Raw genomic sequence first — 19,130 nt, forward strand, 5'->3', positions numbered from 1 at the left:
TGCTTTGTTTACGCTGGTTCTTATTGCCTGGCAGTTGTCAGTCAATTAAGCCCATGTGATGGCCTAGAAATAAATTGAGGTTTCTTTAATCTTTAAGAGATAGTCTTTATTCTCATAGACTATTTAACCAAGAATCTCACGCCAATATTTGAGCAAGAGGCTAACATGATAACAACTGGAGCACCAGCTCAGAAGATCACTGTCAACAAGCACAGATGAATGAAATCTGTATGAAATGTAATGCTCAGCAAGGAAGTAGATCATTATCTCTCCATAGTACACGTGCAGTGAACTGTAAATGATAGCTCACTTGGTCATAGTGAATATATGTGCCAATACTACCTGCAAATGCACCCTTTGTATCTTCAATAATAAATATGATTTTAAACAAGAGTGGTGCAAGCATCACAACCAAGACAGGCTATCTGCTTCAACAGTAAATTACCCACTGGATGGTCTGCATACCTCTTTCCACTGAGTGCCTCTCCTTCAGCTTCATGCACACATAGAGATGCCTAATATATGACTTCTATAATTGCTAGTAGCCAATGTCAATTGTACTTGCACAACTCATAGACATTGAAGACACACCTTCTTTGGTCAACAAGAGGTGGGAAAATGTATATATTTCTACAGAGCCAGAGGCTTGATTTTATTATCCCTTATAAACACGCCGCTTTTTAGTGGTTTTCTTTCCCAGACTTCATGCAATTACATGCTCCTTTGAGAAAGTCTCTTTGCTAGTAGAGTGCTTCTAGTCTCCTCTGTTAAAAGAGAAGGATGGTGTTCTTTGGCATGAATGCTGATATGAAGTGGGATGGCTACCACTTTGCTACAATTATTTCATACCGGATGGCTTCTGTGTGCTGACATTCCTCATGCAAGGATTGCACATTTTAATCACAAAAAGATTAACAGACTGTTATTTATGCATTTATATAATACAAAATATAGTTCAATAGTAAATGTACACGATTGACACCTTGATTAAGCATCTGGGACTCGGATTACAAGTTTGCCCGATTTTGGTGCGCGGATACTAAAATGCAGGAATCCTCATTTCAGCCAGGATGCCTTCAGCAAGTTTTGGCATTTAAGAGTTTTTTTCCCAGGAATGGAGAATAACCACTTGGACCCTTAATTACTATGCCCTTCTACATGTGGGTTTTCTTGATTCCAGAGAGAAAAGCAGTGATATTATTGGCTGCTCAGAGCAGGAGGTCTGGCGGAGGCGTGTGGCGATTATCTGGGCCGGAATGGACCGGCGCATGGTAAGCAGTGTCCACTCCCCAGCAGGGGTGGATCCTCCATAGGGACTTTAGGGCAGTGCCCCGACCCCACTAGGAGCTGTCATAAATTGTATGCAGTACAAAGCCACATTGAAACAAGCGAAGGGCCTCAGTATTGTATGTGCCACGTGCAGGACGAGAAGGCGTGGCCCTTTTCACAGTGAACTGATATGAGATGATATAGAGGTGTTTCACAGAACATATGTAATAAAGTTGACATTTATAATTTCGACTACATAAAAGTCAGGTTGAAGCTGTCAAGTTAACAATATGGTATCCTACGTTATTACCTATCGCAATCTAAAAAATGTCACATTTAAAATCTATTTTTTTCCATCTCTTTAGTGATTCTCTTTCCTAGTTGGTCACCCACCCTTAACTCTCTTTGAGGGCCTGATTTAAATCTAAATCAGGCATTTAGTCTTTTTTTCACATGGGGCTCCCCTGACCTTCTGCTCGTACTCCTTTCCCTGTTGTGGACCGCCCTACGCTGGACATTACCTTTGTCTCCTTTAGCTGGGGGTCAGACTCTGTCCGGGTGCTCCCCTACCATTTAGCTTCTTCTGTTCTTCTTTCTCTGCCCCAACATGTGCCCTATCCTTCCTCTTCATTTGTGCGGATATAGCCCTGCTGATGGTTCTCTTCCACTGTGGCTAGCACCAACCCAGCCCTTTCCTTTCTTTTTACCCAGGGTCACCCCCTGCAACACTGCTCCCAACCCACTCATGTCTATTCAACGTTGCCCACCCTTGCCTTGCAGAGCTCTATTTTCTTACTGTCAGGAAGTCCTAAAAAGAATTGTTCTTTTTGACCCCTCCCACCTTTCTTTTCTGTCATCGCCATCTTTACAATGTTATCTCATCCATTTTAAGGCACAACTGTCTTCCATATTGACCACGATTCTAAATCTTACCAGACTGTAATAATAGGTCAGATATTAGTGGGTAAAGAATAAACATAATGACAATTTACATTAAATTACCATAAAGGGTACATACCTTTAGATAACATTAAATAGCACATGATGGATGGCTTTAGTTTTACGGTATTCAGCCACTAAGACCTATTAAAAGAGTTCATATTAGTATATGCTTTGATTGATTTTACCATACTTGCTACTTATGCAGTTCCATATACTACTTAAAATACATGATGCTGAGGGTATTAAAGTTTCAGATTGACTTTGCAAAACTGCCTTGTCTTATGGTAGATCCAAGGTCCGCAGAATAGCCATTGTTGATTGTACTCATTCTGGCGCAAGAAATATCTTATGGTAGCACTGTAATGTCCGTCTTTGACTCCAGGATACCTTCGTTGATGGCGGTCTATAGGCAAAAGCAGGCATCCAGCTTAGAGAAACAATGCGTGCATCTTTTTCCACAATGTTCCTGTCTTTCAAAATACAATTTTGTGTTGTTTCGCATTTGCCTTGTCGACCACAAACTAGTTCTTGGGGATCCCAAAACACTTACAGATTTCTGCACTCAGAGTGCACCTTGGAATTGAAAGGTGGTTCAGCACGTGATCATTGTCAGGGATGGACTGCCCATTCTGGCATTTTCATAGTAGGTTGCTTTCAGAGCAGTATGGACTACCACAGGCCAAATATGCCCCTATGGTCCCAATCTAGTCATGTGCTCCTACTATCTGTAAAGGCCAAACCTAGCTAGAAACAAACTGAGTGCTGTACGTTACATGGGGTGAGGGGATGAGAGACGATCCACAGATCGTGGACATAATAACAGAATTATTAGTTGAAGGGGATGAGAACCGACTTCAAATAATAATCCCAATCCCGGCAAAAGGTGAATCACTGTAGTCACAGAATAAAAACCTGTGCTTAACCCTCTGGTAGCTTGGCACAAAGCAGTCAGGCTTAATTTAGAGGCAATTTGTAAAATGTTTAAACTGCACTCAGACAGTGATAAAGTGAAAACTCAACACAAGAAAAATTCCAAACCAATTTAGAAAATTAGACTAAAGAATAATAAATAAAATGACACCAAAATTCTGATGAGTAGAAACAAAGATATGAATTTTTATAGTTTGAATTAAAAATAGCGCAAGAAAGCACAAAGTGTCAACTGCAGTAATCTAGTCGCACTAGACTGTGCCTAAGTCAAAAGTTAGGGCCGATCGCGAAGTAGAGCGGGGTAGTACAGGGACCACGTTCTACCCAGTGGAAAGTTTGCTGACTTTGAAACTTTTATAGAGGAAAAGTGACCTTTGACAAGTTTTTACCCGCGGGGCAAACTGCAGGTGGGATCCATAGCAGGCAGGTTGCTGAAGATCTGGGTCCCATTGCGGTCGTCAACAAAGGCGGGAAATCTCAGATCGGACGGAATCCGGAGTATGTAATCAGGAAGGCCTCAACATCTATTCTTGCTGCTCGGCGTTGGGCCCAATAAAGCCCTCTGCATTAAGAAAACTTTCTGGAAGTCAGATCTCATTTAGCGTGCGAAACAGCAAGCTGATGGCAACCTGCGAGTTGAGGTAGACGGCTTCAGATTCAATGTTGATTCCGGTCTCCATTGGTTTTCCAGGAGAATGTTGGTAAAAAGTTTCTATGTCCCACCTCATGCAGTTTTGGGGATAGGAAGAGTACACTCTAACAGCAGTTGACACTATTTGGGGGTTAAGACTCACTCCAAAAGAGGCCAGAAGCAAGGTTTAGTGCATGTCACTTTGGTCCGGGTCAGCTTGGCAATTTAAAGGAAAGGACCTCAGGAAGCTTGTTGTGGCCCTGTAGCTCAAACAGGAGGTTAGGCAACTGACTCTGGGAATCACTTCTGGGCTCTTGTGTTCAAGGCATAGAGATCCAATCTTTCTTCCGGATTCAGACAGCAGGGCAATCCTTCTGATTCTTCGCAGGTTCAGGAGCGTTCTCACAAGAGGTTCTGGGTCTGCCACTTTTATACCCAATGCCAGCCCTTGGCGGAGGCCAATCCTTTTTCTACCTCTTAAACCAGTTCTGGTAGGCATCCTTTAAAGCTCCAGATAGGGGCTGGACACAGCCCCCAGGCCATCATGTCATTCCGGGATGTATGACGTTACAACGCATACATTTACATCGCGGTACATTACATCGCGGTTTTTACAACGCAAGTCGTTACAACGACTTGCGTTGGAGGGCGCTGGACTTAGGAGTAGTATAATTTACTATTCCAACTCCAGTCTACGTACAGTAGGGAAGGTGTTGGATAGTAAATTATACTATTCCTTGTCCTAGAGCGCCATCTAGCGCAAGTCGTTGTAACGACTTGCGTTGTAAAAACCGCGATGTAATAGCATCGCGATGTAATCCCCGCGTTGTAAACGATGTTTCCCAGGAAAAGACCAGCTCCTTCACCCAGAACCCTTTGTTCACTGTCAAAATAATGATCTTATTGCCTTGCCCAAGTCACCCCCAGATGAATTTGCCTGCGACAATCTGTATTGATCTCTTAAAGTATTTTTACCCATGTATTAGTAGGATGTAATGTAGTAATTCATGGTTGTATGTATTGTTGATCTTTGATGAGATCTACATCAATCAAATACAATTTGAATTTGAATTCACTGTCTGGGAGCAACACACATCACCCCACTTTGGAGCCATCAAGGATCAGGTGACATGTGGACACTGGTAGGATAGCCTTTTAGGTTTAGGCAGGAAAATGACAGCTTTCTAAAACTGTAATTTCCAAAATAGTAAATTAACATCCAACATGGCCATCAACGTGTGTTTTAAATTGCAATTAAAATGAGACTTTGAAACATTTTCCTAGCTGCCCCCAAACTGAATTTAGCACCTATTAAAGGTAATAGTGTGATCCAGTGTTAGCCTATGGGAGATCCAGCCTTACCACAGTAAACAAGCATTTGCAATGCAATAGGTCTCGCATTTGCGAGAGTTTGAGCTATTGGCGTGGTAAATAACAATGCCAATTGTTTATGTGTTTTGAAAACTTGCAAGCTGTGCGTAAACATGCACTATGTAGGTTTTCTGAACAGAAATAAAATGCATTGTCATATACAATGTCAATAGCTCAAACTGTTGCAAATGCGAGACCTATTGCATTGCAAATGCTTATGCAAAGGCATGAGGTAACTGACTAACTCACAATTGTAACAACGTTTTTGTGACGCTGTCCATGGTGGCTTAATGCTGTGTTCGGCAATGATCCAGACCCAGCCATAGCATTCAAGTCAGCCCTTTCATCCTTGTATGCCTTTGTTGCTACTGTAAAAGCAACTGTGAATGTGTATAAAAGCTGCAGTTTGAGTCCCAGATATCGGAGCCAGAGGAAGAGATACGATTACACGTGGTGTCCCGGGCACAAGAATATAGGAGTTGAGCTGAATCGCTTCCATCTGTTTACAGTTCGCTGCCTTTACAGAAGCTCAAGGAGACAGTAATGTGACCTGGAAACCAGGGGTGACCGACTGACCGTGGGTGCCTGAAGGCTCTTGGAGTGAAAGAAAAGCTTTTCAGGCTGCTCACAGCTGTAGTTTACGGAAGGAAAAGCTTTTCTATTTACCTTAGAAAACCCCCATCAGAAAATAGTAGAGTTGAGAATACAAGTCACTTACATTGGCGCGCCTATATCTTCGCGCGCTAACAAGATGTTTTGTTTACGCTCCTGTAAGGATTCGATGCTGCGCAGATTCCGCCGCTGTGCTGACGGAATCTTGCGCGGGCGTGGTCATGACGGAATGGTTCCGTCATGAGCACAGCTCAACCGTGGGTCATGACGGAACCATTCCGTCATGAGCACCGAAGGGGTTAACCAGCATCTCTTCAAACTTTACTGGGTTGCAAGCCTGTGGACTTCTCCTGTCTCGACGCTAGATGGCGATCTTCCTCGCGCAAAGGCCCACCATGGCTGCCAGTCTGGAGATAGAAGTACACCATCCCCGCTCCTTCAAGGGGCCACCAGTTAGTTCTATTCCAATGAATGCCTGTGAGATATCGGAAATTGAGGGGCCACTATTCACTCTCAGCAGCAGGCCGTGCCCGATTAATTTTGTTACTCCTGGGCGTCTGGTGCCCTTATAACTCATGTCTACATTTGCGCATGGCTGGCTTAATGTAAGTCCGAGATGCTGCTGGCCAACTGACATTTGAAATTATTAAACATAATTAATGGCAAAGGTAATCCAGTTCGCAATATTTTTGGCAATTTCAGTTTGAAAATGTTATTCCTCTGTGCACCACAGATGTTTGGACTTTACACAATCTGAAATAAGTCCTAGTGTAAGTTTCAAACATTTTAGGGTCGCGCACGAGAGCCATCACACGGATTAAAAAATGTCTAGGGGACAGGAAAGGGTGAATGGGGAAGGTTTGGAGGAGGACTATCGGGAGATTTCGTTTCGCCCGGGACACGGTTTGAAGAAATGCCGGCTCCGCAAAGCTCAGAAAGTTTGTTTCTGTAGTTCATGTTCACAGGTCAGGAGGTGGTCGATGCAAAGGCGCATGCGCACCGAGAACAATACGTATAAAGGTCTCGGGGTCTGCTCTGTAGCTTGGGAAATCCTTTTAGCATGTGTTCAGGGCAGATGACCGGGTCTGCATCCCAAACTGATCTAGTGCTTCCGAGATAGATTACCCTACAATAAGGGGATCCTGCACTGGTCTGCTTATTCTGGTGTTTCGTGAGAGACACCCCTCCCCCTCATTTCTTTACCAGGGTCATCCTCGGGGGCAGCACAGCTGTGATTTTGGGGTGCAGTTGCTGGACACAGGGGTGACCCCCTACTGCTCAGCGCCCTTGTGAATCTAGTAACCTATCAGAATTTAGCTTATAAACAAACACTCTAGCCAAAAATCCATAATCACAAACACACACTGCAGACACACACAGCTACCCAACATAGGCCGTTGAAAGTGCACAAGGCATGTTACCCCGCAGTTACTGCCGAGACTCCAAACCCAGCGGACAAATGTTAGCTGGAAGAGCACAAAATCTGAACCCCCTCCAGACACAGCACTCTGCAGGAACAACCCGACACACAATTAACACGATGGCGAGGGTGTGGTGGGTGTCGAAACAACAACCCACCCCAGCATCTCCGTAGAGGAAACCGTTACAGCACAAACGGCTGCACCCACTCTGACATAGAAATGAGAAAAAACAAGGACCCCCTGAACAATGGATACTTCAATTCCTAGGACAGGGACTTGAATAGTAATGATAAAAACTCCTAGGCAATATCAATAAAGTAAACAAATTACACAATATCTATGACAACAAGAAGACGAAGGAAGACGGAAAAAATATGTTCAAATTTGTTACTATTTTAATAATTTCTTCTCATATTATTTAAACAAATTATATTTATACAAAACATCTAAAAAATGAAACAATATTTAACACATTACATTTAATCAATATGTATAAATAAAAAGTTGAAAACAGTTTCACTAAAAGGTCTGATGTCTGGTTGTCATACAAGCTTCGTATAGTTAATAAAGATATTGCCACTTTTTAACTTTTTATTTATACATATTGATTAAATGTAATGTGTTAAATATTGTTTCATTTTTTAGATGTTTTGTATAAATATAATTTGTTTAAATAATATGAGAAGAAATTATTAAAATAGTAACAAATTTGAACATATTCTTTCCGTCTTCCTTGGTCTTCTTATTGTCATAGATATTGTGTAATTTGTTTACTTTATTGATATTGCCTAGGAGTTCCCACTCTGACATAGGCCAGAGACGATTGCGCTGAATGCACAACCCTATCCTCCAACTTTAGAGACCCTATCGGGCAAGTCCATTACTCTAGCAGTCCGCCCTGAAGTGCCAAGTACAAAAGAAAAGATCAAACTGTGCAACAACAAAACACACATAACAGAGCGTGCGTCAGGTCAAGCATGGCAGCTTACGCCCACATAGCCTCAGAATGGCAGAGAAAGCGTTATAAAAGTGCATTTCACCAATTTCAGAGTATGAAAAGAGTTCTTGCTCCTGATATCTGTGGGGGAGTGGGACATACTGTGCTCCCAGTTTCTGACAGCTGGAAGAGCGGAAACCCTGTAAGCAGAGGGACATATAGTGCCTCTCAGTCGGAAGAGCTAGGGATGGAGGACTGGAAAGTAAAACAGGGCAAATGCGCCCGAGCGAATGATAATTTAGGAATATGTAACAGGCCTCTGGGAAGAGACTTGAGTGCTTGCAAAGCTAAGACACTAAGAGGTTGAGCGACCCCGATAATAAAGGGAAGGCTGTCATAACTCCTGGCTGCTCAATGCCGAGAGGCCTTACTACGTTCAGCCAAACAGAATTATTGCTTGCTATAGTGACATCTTCGCCCCTAGCCCACGGCCATCGAATTACCCCTGAACCAATACACTGGGGAGCAGCTTTACACAGGGAATACTTGCCCCATCGCTGCAGTGCTGGCTATTGTTCTTTTGCTGATTTGCATAGCCCTCCAGGCTCAAGCCACCCTGATCCGGTAGCGCGGCTCCAATCGGTGCTTTCCAGCTTGCTGTGCAATGCAAATTGGAGCTGAGATTACTCTGAGGAGATGGAACCATCTCTTGCTTTCTCTGAGAGGTAAGTGGGAGGGTGGGAGTAAAGACAGTACAGTTGACAAGAGATACACGCCATACAAAAGCACGTACGGTACTAGGGCCCAGTTCTCACTCTTGCACGCACCACCCGGGAACGCACATAGCAACCACGGATCCCGATGGTGTATTATAAAACATTGGTTATAAAACAACGCACCACTGTTTATTTGTCCCACTATCGTGTAGCCAAAAAAGGCACTGACTACAACAACGCCATAAGTGCCGTATTTCCTGATTGCAACAATGCCGTGACTGCCTTTTCTAAAACATGAGTGCTGTATTATAAAACATCGGTTATAAAACATCGCACCACTGTTTATTTGTCCCAAAAATGCAGCATGTGCAAACACAAAACCATGTCACACCGAGTGCCGTATTTCCTGATCGCAACAACGCCTCGAGGCCGGATTTGAAACCATAGCACTACCGATGTAAAACTTAATTCTGAAAACGCGCCATGAGTGCTGTATTATAAAAGATAGCACTACTGTGTAGCCAAAAAAGGCACTGAGTGCAACAACGCCATAAGTGCCGTATTTCCTGATTGCAACAACGCCGAGAGTGTTTTCTCATGAGTGCGAGCACGTGAGCGCGAGCAAAATATCCAGTCAGGGTGGGCGGGGCCTAAGGGAGACAGGGAGGACACCAACCCCACTTCCAAAGAAGCCCGACAATGGATCTCGCCAAGGCGAGCAACACATGCGCTGCAACGCAGGCGAGACCTACAAACAACTTTGGGGGTTTTTCACTGCCAGGAGATGTAAAACATTAACTATACATGTCCTACTGTTTAAATACCATGGACTATGAGCATTTGGGGCCTACTTTAGGGGTGATTTATAAGTATTAAAAATGCAGGGTTTAGGTCTGGCAAAAGGTGTATTTTGCCAGATTGAAAAGGCAGTTTAAACTGTCCACCTAGGCTGCATTGGCAGGCCTGAATACCGCTGCAGAAGTGGGCTGCACAATGAGTGCTGCAGCCCACTGGTAGCATTTAATTTACAGTCCCTGGGTACATGCAGTACCATGTACCAGAGACTTAAAAGTAAATTAAATGTTCCAATCAGTGTGATACCAATTTTTGATATGTTTGAAAAGGAGATGACAAGCACTTTACAACTAGTTAGCAGGAGTCAAGTGTGTAGAGTCCTATGGTCAGCAATCGCGGTGTCATCTAATGAAGACAAAACTCCTGGGGAATACAACTCAAAGGATGGGTATGTCCAACAGTGAACTAAACAGCATATGTTCTTGTGCACACTAAAATGTATTTAATATCTTTTTAGTGATCCTAGTCTAGGCGTGCTGTCTCGTCTGTCTCTGTCTCGAACACAAAACTAAGTAGAGTCTGGCTATTCTCGCACTTGAGAAGAGACCCAGGGTGCCCAGCTAATTTTTCAAGCCTCCACGGCTTTTAGTTATGAATAAACACTCATACTGTTACCAAAATATAGTTGTTTTTAATGTACGTTTTTTCGATTCATCATAGAGAAGTTGAAGAATCTCTAAAAACAAGTAGAACTTTCAAATTAATCCACAGTCTTTAAAACAGTAGATCCTTCTCATTACAATATTTTTACATTTCATGTATTACAAGCACAGGGAGATTGTGATTTATACAGAATGACAATGTTGAACCAAGCCTCAAGGGTGGGTTTTGAACCTGGGTCCCAAAGTTTAAAGGCAGCAGCTCTAACCACTAAGCCATTGGTTCTTGACCTGTGGTCTGAGGACCCGCGGGGTCTGTGAGGATTACACAGGGGGTCCACAACTAATAAAATAATATTAAAATTAATATATTTAAACTAATAAATTATACACAAATAAAGCAAAATTGAAAATTGGAAAAACTAGTCTATATTTGATTGTGAATTAAACAAAATATTTCTATATTTGAGCATTTGTTTGGTATATATTTGTTTAAGTATTTTTGTGTATTTTTTGAGGTTCTAATCATAGAAATTGCTTAGGTCGTGGATCCCCAGCTTCCAATAATGATTCAGCAGGGGTCTCTGGATTCCAGCTGTGATACATTGGAGGTTCACAGAAGTCAAAAGGTTAAGAACCCCTGCACTAAGCCACATCTCCGATTTGGCGCTGCTCATTGTTGCTACACACAGCCTCCTAATTCAGAACTGTGCCACATTACATCGCTTTCCTTGTTCCAACTGAAAATGGGCACCTTGCATTTGTCATGTTTCCTTTGTGGGTAGCTTCAAAATTGGTGCCCTAAAATATCTGCAGTGCAATGTTGAATGATTGGGTCTATGCAGTCTAATCAAAAAAGAGCGCCTTAGCCATACAGAATCTCTATTTTACGAGGAGTTCAGCAAACTTGCTAAGTTTTTCTCTCACAAAGTTCATGCCAATTCTGTGAATCCTTATTTATTACTGTAGTTTTTTAACTTTCTGCATGTTTGTTTTCATGTTAAAATCTCGTCTTTCACTCCCCTTTTCATTTCTTTTTTGAGACAAAGGTCACCAAAATACACACAATCTCAAAGTTGCAAGGAAAACAAACTGTTTTAAAGTTAGCTTGAGAGAATATTGCAAATGCAACAGAAATAGAAATGTTGCCAGATTGCAGAGTAAAACTCTGCCAGGTGGGCCAGTAACAAGGATCTCCACCATACCTCATTTGCCTAATCTTGCCTTTGCAAACCCCATACATTTTACACACACAATGTATCCCAGTAATAATTTTCTGTACTCACTTCTCCGAAAATCACCCAGCTTTGGAAGGATACTTTTTTCGAACTCCAGAATAGTTTGTTCCACAACCTCTCGATGTCTCTGTTGATCCACAACAAATATCATTTGTTTTAGCAGAGGGACATGCAATAAGTTCCAGATGTGGGGACCCCGGTCCAGAGTGTTTATCAATGGATGATTGAACTTCTGTAGTAATTGAAAAGGGACACATAAGTGGCATATTACTATGTGTAATCACAGCACTCTGCAATACGAATACATCTATAGGTTTTTGACCTACAGCAAATTCTTTATGCTAGAGAAGGCAGCAAACTGAACTGATGCTCCTTGTGGGAGCTATAATGTGTGTGTGGTGCAGATGAAAGCAAGACTTCAGACCAACCACAAAATCTATGTGATGGTGATAAACAAGTACAATTGATCTAAGAGCATCCGTCAGCAGATGCCTCACCTAAGCTCCTCCCTTGCAAAGTGACAAGTGAGCTCGCCTCGTGCAGCTCTTAAATACAGAACACCTCAGCTCTGGAATAGGCTGGGAGAAATGTGCACAATTTCCTTTGCAGAAATTACGCGAAATGCCTGAAATTAGCATGAAAATGTTGCACAATGCAGGTCTGGCAGTTACTGCTATTTTTTTTTAGCTCAGGATGCGTCCTTGTTCTATTTTTTTTTTAACCTGAATGCATCCTCACATCCATTTTGGAAGAACACATTTTGCACTAAAAACACCCAGCGTAAAATTGTGGGTGACGTGAACAACAGCCATTGGTTTGTTCACATTGTTCCTGTGCTCCCGCAAGACATTGCAATTATGAATGGCATTTCAATGAAACCTCGTGGTTTAGTGGAGTTATCACAGGCATTTCGTATAGCAGGCGTAATGAGAAATACCAGAAATGACATGAGTTTACGCCGGTGTAGACTCAATTTTGCCTGGGCTAATCTGACGCAGAGACGTTTAAATTCTGGCAAAATAACAGTCATGGGAGAAAGACTGGAAGAAATCCATGGGACCGCAAATGCCGTAATATACAAGTAGATCTGTAAAAAAATATTTCCCCTTTTGCACTACTAAGGCAGAAACCTGCCCCAGAAAACTACCTATGAGCTAAAGATAACTGGTGGCCAACCATGAGTAACAATCAACTCTGATTCACTCTAAAAAAGCTCAGCAAAAAACTTTTTGGTTATTGACACTGACCATGTGTGCCTTCTTCCCTTTCATTCTGTTCTATATGGGTTGACAGAATATCAGAAAAAATATAATTGGCAGAAATGTTGTGGCATAAAAGTTCTTTATAAAAATATTGCTCTTTTGGGTGTAGATTTTCTGTTAATAAAATTGATGGGGCAATAATTTTGCAAACACTATTTAGGCCACAATATTTTTGTCAGACATTTATCCCATGATAGTCTGGTGCCACATGTCTACAGGAGGGTCTCTTGGTGCTGTAGAGGGACATATACTACTATGGAAGACATGACCCCAATGACCTCACCTAGTGGATGATCTAAATATAACACAGTTTTCAATTTGTTTTCGGTACTATGAAGATTAGAGAGTTGATTCAGTTCACATGAATGGAATCAGTGGTACCTTGGCATGAGAAAGATCTTTTCCCTAGCCAGAATATTTATGTTGGAATGTTGTGAAAAGAAGACTGGACCCAGAATGTAAGTTTGTCTTGGGAGTATTCTTATGGAATTTATTAGCTAAAAATCAGGGATACCCATACATAAAGCAGGCTGTTTAAGAAGTCACCCACTTGCTGACGAGAAGCTTTTTTAAAAATGGGATTACATTTCATCAAGCCTAACAATTTAGGGCTAATTACAGTCTATCTGCCTCTATTCTGAATGTGCCGCAGCCGAGTCAATGTCTCAGCTGCGGTACATATAAAGTCTTTGGTGTATTGCGCTGGAGAAATAAAGGCACAAGTGCACAACTGCACTGTCCAGCAACTGAAGTTGAAAACTAAAAAAGACTGCCACATGCGTGAGAACTCAGAGGTGATAAAAACATGCTTGGTATACCGCTGAAAGTGAGGCACTCCAAGATTGCATAAATGAAGAGAGGGAAGGAAGAGGCAATCAGAGGTCGTGACTCACCCTCCTCATATACAGTGTCACAATCAAGAGAGAGTCAACCTCAAGTTATTTAGGGTAGGCCCACTGGAAATTGGGGAAAGACCTTTTACTTAGAAGGACTCTCACTCACCGAATGTTATCCAGTGATATGCTTCATCATCAAGTTCTTCGCACCCCTCTGAGGGTTGGGGCATGCCGTGACCTCTTTCCTTACATGAGAGCACTTTTTAAGGAAAAAGAGTTGGCATTTATATGAGGTAATCTTTAAAACTGCTTATGCAGTGCCCAAATCAGTAATTATTCACAAGACTGTCTGACTAGGTTAAAAAACAGGGGAAAATGGGCTAGTTGGAGTTTCTACCATTCCTTGGCCTAAAGTATGATCAACTAGTTTCTGAAACGAACCCAAACCATGTTGATCTCTAACCATGGGCGTAGAGTAGTGAAGGTTAACTGAAAGGTGGCGGAGGGCTTGGGCCAAGGGGTCTGCATTTGTATTGCCAACTGACCTACCGGATATCAGTTGCATTTCATTACGGTGCCGTATGCGTGTGTGCGCACCATCCAGACCTGCCTGATATCAATGACACCGCGTATCTGGGGTGAGTGTGTGGGAGTGACTGCTTAAGGACCACCTGTGATTAATTATACCGAATAGCGGTGTTGCTTTACATGTTGATTCTTTGCCAAAAGAATACTACGTTTGACATTGGTTTTACCCGTGCGGCCTTGGCCCACGCTGTGGTTTTAAGGTTTTGTGATTATCTATGTGCGCACATTTCTGATATTGTTGTGATCTGTGGTGCACCCTATAACTGTGTGGTATTGCATTATAATATTTGCCTGGGTGGGCCTAGTTCTGACAACGTTTCACACTGGGGGGTAAAGTAGGATTGTTCCCGAGTGTGCATATTACTGATGTTATTTTAACACGATTGGGCCTAGTCCTACTAGTAATATTTCCAAAGGTGATTTATGTCCAGAAATACATGATGTTCATTTTGTGTTAATTAATGTCAATTAATGTGTGTTTTGAATACAAACTTTATTAACATACACCAGAAGTCTCTTTTGTGACGCTCAAGACTCGTCATTGAGCCCGACCATTTTTAACATCTATGTCTCCCCCTGGCCAGTCTGATAACGTCCTATGGGCTTTCATTGGTGACTTATGCACATGACACTCAGATTATTGTGTCGAGCACCAATGATATCCAAAATACAGCTGTGACATTTCGTAAGTGCATGGTGGCAGTCAGTGACTGGATGAGCAATAACTGCTGAAAACTAAACTCAACAAAATGAAAGCTATGCTATTTGGGAATGATGTGTCATTTGTTCCCCCTCTCGATGACCCCATGATCTTGAAACTCTACCTATGCCCGTAAAAAGGTGAAAAATCTGGGCGTTCTTATAGATGACAAGCTCACTTTTAAAGAAAGCAAGTAAATTCAATGATCTCTTCTTTTTACACTCTAAAAATAATAAAGAAAATCGCTCACCTGATTACATTTGACTCGTTAAAGACTGTGGTCACTGCGCTAGTTCTGGCAAGACGAGACTAATGTAATGGTCTTTTTCCAAAACCTACAAAAAAGATCACTGAATAAACTTCAGACAATGCAAAACACAGCAGCAAGGATGCTCTTTAATGTCCCTACGTTTGAATCGGCATCCTTGGCTCTGAAGAAGTGACATTGGTTGCCTATTGAACTGCACATTGCCTCTAAGGCTCTTTGCCTAGCACATAAGGCGCTGCATGGAATTGGTCCAGATTACTTAAAAAGAACTCTAAATGGTACACTCCAGACAGATCCCAATGCTCCAACCACTGTAAAAATCTGGTAGTTTCTCCTCACAAGCGTATGTCCTGGGCAGGCAGTAATTTGATCAGATATACTACCCTGAAATGGAACAGTCTCCCTCAATCATTGAAATCCTCAACCCCTCTTCTAGCCTTCAGAAAATCTTTAAAAACCTGTCTCTTCTCCAACTAAAGGTACTCCTCTTATTGATCACAGACAGCGACAAGATGCCTCCAGGTATACGGTGAGCTTTATTAATCTATTCAATATCAGTATTAATGTGAGAATGCTGTGCCAGTGCTTTACACATTGCCTTTGTGATAAGCCTGACTGCTGAGTGCCAAGCTACCCAAGAGTGAGCGCAGGTTATACAGTGAGTGTAATCACCTGCCCCTGAGGGGAATGGTAGGTTCTGCCTGGCCAGGGCATCACCTCAAACAAGCACCTAAGCTGAAAAATTTGAATATACGTTTAAGCGGTAGAACTCCCACATCCCGCCCTCTTTCTCTTGCTGTTTTGCTACAAAAACTTTTAACTTGCAAATCTAGGTCTCCTGGCGATCCCTGCCCGGCCCAGTTTTTTAAACTCTTGGCACCATGCATCAATGCCCCATTAAATCAGATCTGGAATTCCTCCTTGAGCTCAGGAATTTTCCCTGCAGTGTGGAAACAGGCCTATCTCCTGCCGATCCTCAAAAAGCAGATGCCGACCCTGCTGCATTTAAAAACTTTAGACGCATTTCCCTACTGCCGGCACCAGCAAAAATTCTCAAACAAATAGTCCAAGAGCAACTCTCCTATCATCAAGAATCTATTAAACATAGTTTATTGGTTTTCTGAATATTACAACTTCCGCCAACATTACTATAAATCAGAACAGATCACTCTCGATAAATTCGGCAAAGAAGCACAGAAATAATATACATTGAGACAAATAACTGTGAGTTACCAGTGGCCTAATCCAGAACAACAATGTCCAAGTTCATTGCAGCAGAATGTCCATAATCTTCAACATTTTCTACCGGTGTCTCATAAGATATGCAATAACAACTCCAAATGTAGAAAATTCCCCCTCCCATCTCCTCCCCCCAACCCAACGTCCCCGCATCATGCCCTCCCCCCCTCTGCCGGGTCAACATAACTCGTGGTCCATGCATCGATATACTCATGCGGGGCCGCCTTCTGTCTCCCTCCCCTATCCTGGGGTTCCCCCCTCCCTGAAAGACGTCTCAGCTACACTGGATACAGTGACTTGGGAGGCCTGTCCCGCTATCTCCTGCATCATTGCTCCCCATGCCAGTAGCACCTCAGGCAGCTTGGCATCCTTCCTGGTACTCCGTATATGCCCCTCCTCAGCTAGGGCCCACTCCCATAAATCGGACCTCCACTTTGCCAATGGCGGTCCCTGCTGTGTTAACCAATGGATGGCTATGCGCCTCTTGGCAATAACGAGCCCCAGGATCAGGAACCGCCTGCTTATCTTGCGTTTTGGGTCCCGCGAAATCAAGCCTAGGAGACATGTGCGGGGATCCAATGCAATAGTCCATCCGGCTATCCGGGTCAGATCACCAAGAACCGCCCCCCAATACGTCTGGATTGATGGACACGTCCAAACCATATGCACAAAATCTGCTGGATCATAGCAACATCTAGGGCAGTGGGGGTCCCTGGAGCCATCAATGGCGTGTAACCTTCTAGGGGAGAGGTACGTCATATGTATTATGTTGTACTGAATTTGCTTAAAACGGTTGCTCACTGACACCTTCCGCACACTCTCATGTATCTTTTCCCAGTCTCGTGTCGTGACCTCCTGAGGACACACCTGCTGCCATTTTTCTTCTATTTTTAGGGGTCCGTTCTTTTTTTCGTCCCGTAGCGCCCTATAGAGGTGAGTGACACATTTTTGCCCTCCCGCCATGGCGCTCATAGTAACCAGAGTCCGGGTGTGCCTCGGGCCTCCGGAAACGTTGGCCATAATTGTCGTGCCGTTGCCGCTATTTTTGCATATTGCAGAAACTGCCCTGCCCCCAACTCAAAGGCAGTCACAGCCTCCTGATAAGTGATACATTTTCCGTCCGGGTAAAGGTCTGACAACATCAGGCAGCCCCCCGTCTGCCATGCCTCCGTCGACATCACCTGGTTAATCTGTGCAAAGGGCGGCAGCTGCCATAGGTCCGCCTCCGGGGCAAAAGGTCTGTCCTGAATGATTTTACGAACCACTCGGTTCCAAATTACAGCCCCAAGCCGCACCAGAGGCGGTCCGGGCGCCGCCAGTCCCCCGGCCCACCACAACAATGCCCCGAGCTGTCGGTCCCCGCACGTACCCGCCAGCAGGGACCTCTCCCAAGAGGGGTCCGCATCCAACCAGGCTATGGCATGCTGCAATTGCGATGCAAAGCAGTAAAGTTCCAAGTCAGGGATCTCCAGACCCCCTGTACCCCAACTACGTTTCAGGACTTCTAAACTAACCCTGCATCGCTTCCCATTCCATAATAATTGGACCAACAGTGAATCGAGTTTCTGGAAGACTCTGTGTGGAATTTCAAAAAAGGAGCCTTGAATGGTATAGAGACATCGGGGCAGGACTACCATCTTTATGAGTGCAATCTTACCCATCAGTGAGAGGTTAAGAGAGTTCCAAAAGGTAATACTACCCTGCAACCCACGGATTATCCTCCCCATATTGCGCTGATAAAACCCCGCCTCGGACCTATCGACCCATATCCCCAGGTATCGGACCGTGTACTCCGCCCATGGAAGTTCCAGCACCGGTCGTTGGTCCTCCCCCCAATTAATCTCTGTGTCAATCGCGTAAAGCTGTGACTTTGTTCTATTAATGTAGAGCCCGGAGGCTTCAGCAAATTGGGCCAACGCTGATAGCAATGTCGGCAGTGATTGGGTCGGCCGACTCAGGTATATTAACGCGTCATCGGCGTACAGTGACACCACATACTCCGAATTCCCCACCCGCACGCCTTGTCCTACAAGTATCCTGCGCAGGTGACACGCCAAGGGCTCCAGTGCCGGGGCAAATAGCAATGGGGAAAGCGGGCAACCCTGCCGCGTACCCCGTGCTATAGGAAATGCGTCCAACACGTACCGACCCGTACGGACCCGCGCCATCGGCCGAGCATATAGTAACTTAATCCAGTTTACAAACCACTCCCCCAAGCCCATTTTTAGCAGAACCTGCCAGAGGTAATCCCACCTGATCGAATCGAACGCCTGTTCGATATCAAGGAACACCAAGGTGTTCTGTTGGGCCCGTCCTTCCACAGATTGCATAATGTGGGCCAGGCGGCGGATATTCCGCAGTGTATTTCTGCCCGGTATAAAGCTGGACTGGTCATCATGGACCAGCCGCCGAAGGTAAGGGAGGAGCCGAGACGCCAACACCTGACTAATAATTTTAAGGTCAACATTCAACATAGAGATGGGCCTATAGGAGCCGGGGAGGAGGGGGTCCTTCCCAGGTTTAGGGATCATCACAACCAATGCATCCCGCAGGGAGTCTGGGAGTGTACGACGTTTCTCGGCCTCCACTGTGATCTCTAGTAGTTTGGGGACCAGCAGGCCGCCGAACTCCTTATAGAGCTCAGCAGGTATGCCGTCCATTCCCGGGGACTTTGTTGTTTTTAGGTGGGCGATAGCTGCCCGCAGTTCTTTCTCAC

General features: G+C 43.9%; 1 protein-coding gene across 1 annotated transcript in view; it reads right to left on the minus strand.

The window, feature by feature from the left end:
* The window catches only part of LOC146859953 (hydroxylysine kinase-like), a 110,148-nt gene that overhangs the window by 16,701 nt on the left and 74,317 nt on the right, over window positions 1-19,130 (minus strand). Inside the window, exon 3 of the mRNA XM_085646304.1 lies at window positions 11,570-11,753. Coding sequence (XP_085502430.1) covers window positions 11,570-11,753 — 184 coding nt within the window. The remainder of the gene's footprint in view (window positions 1-11,569; window positions 11,754-19,130) is intronic.

This window comes from Triturus cristatus, chromosome 3_1 (assembly GCF_964204655.1).
Source record: "Triturus cristatus chromosome 3_1, aTriCri1.1, whole genome shotgun sequence".
In the NCBI taxonomy this organism is placed as follows: Eukaryota; Metazoa; Chordata; class Amphibia; order Caudata; family Salamandridae; genus Triturus; species Triturus cristatus.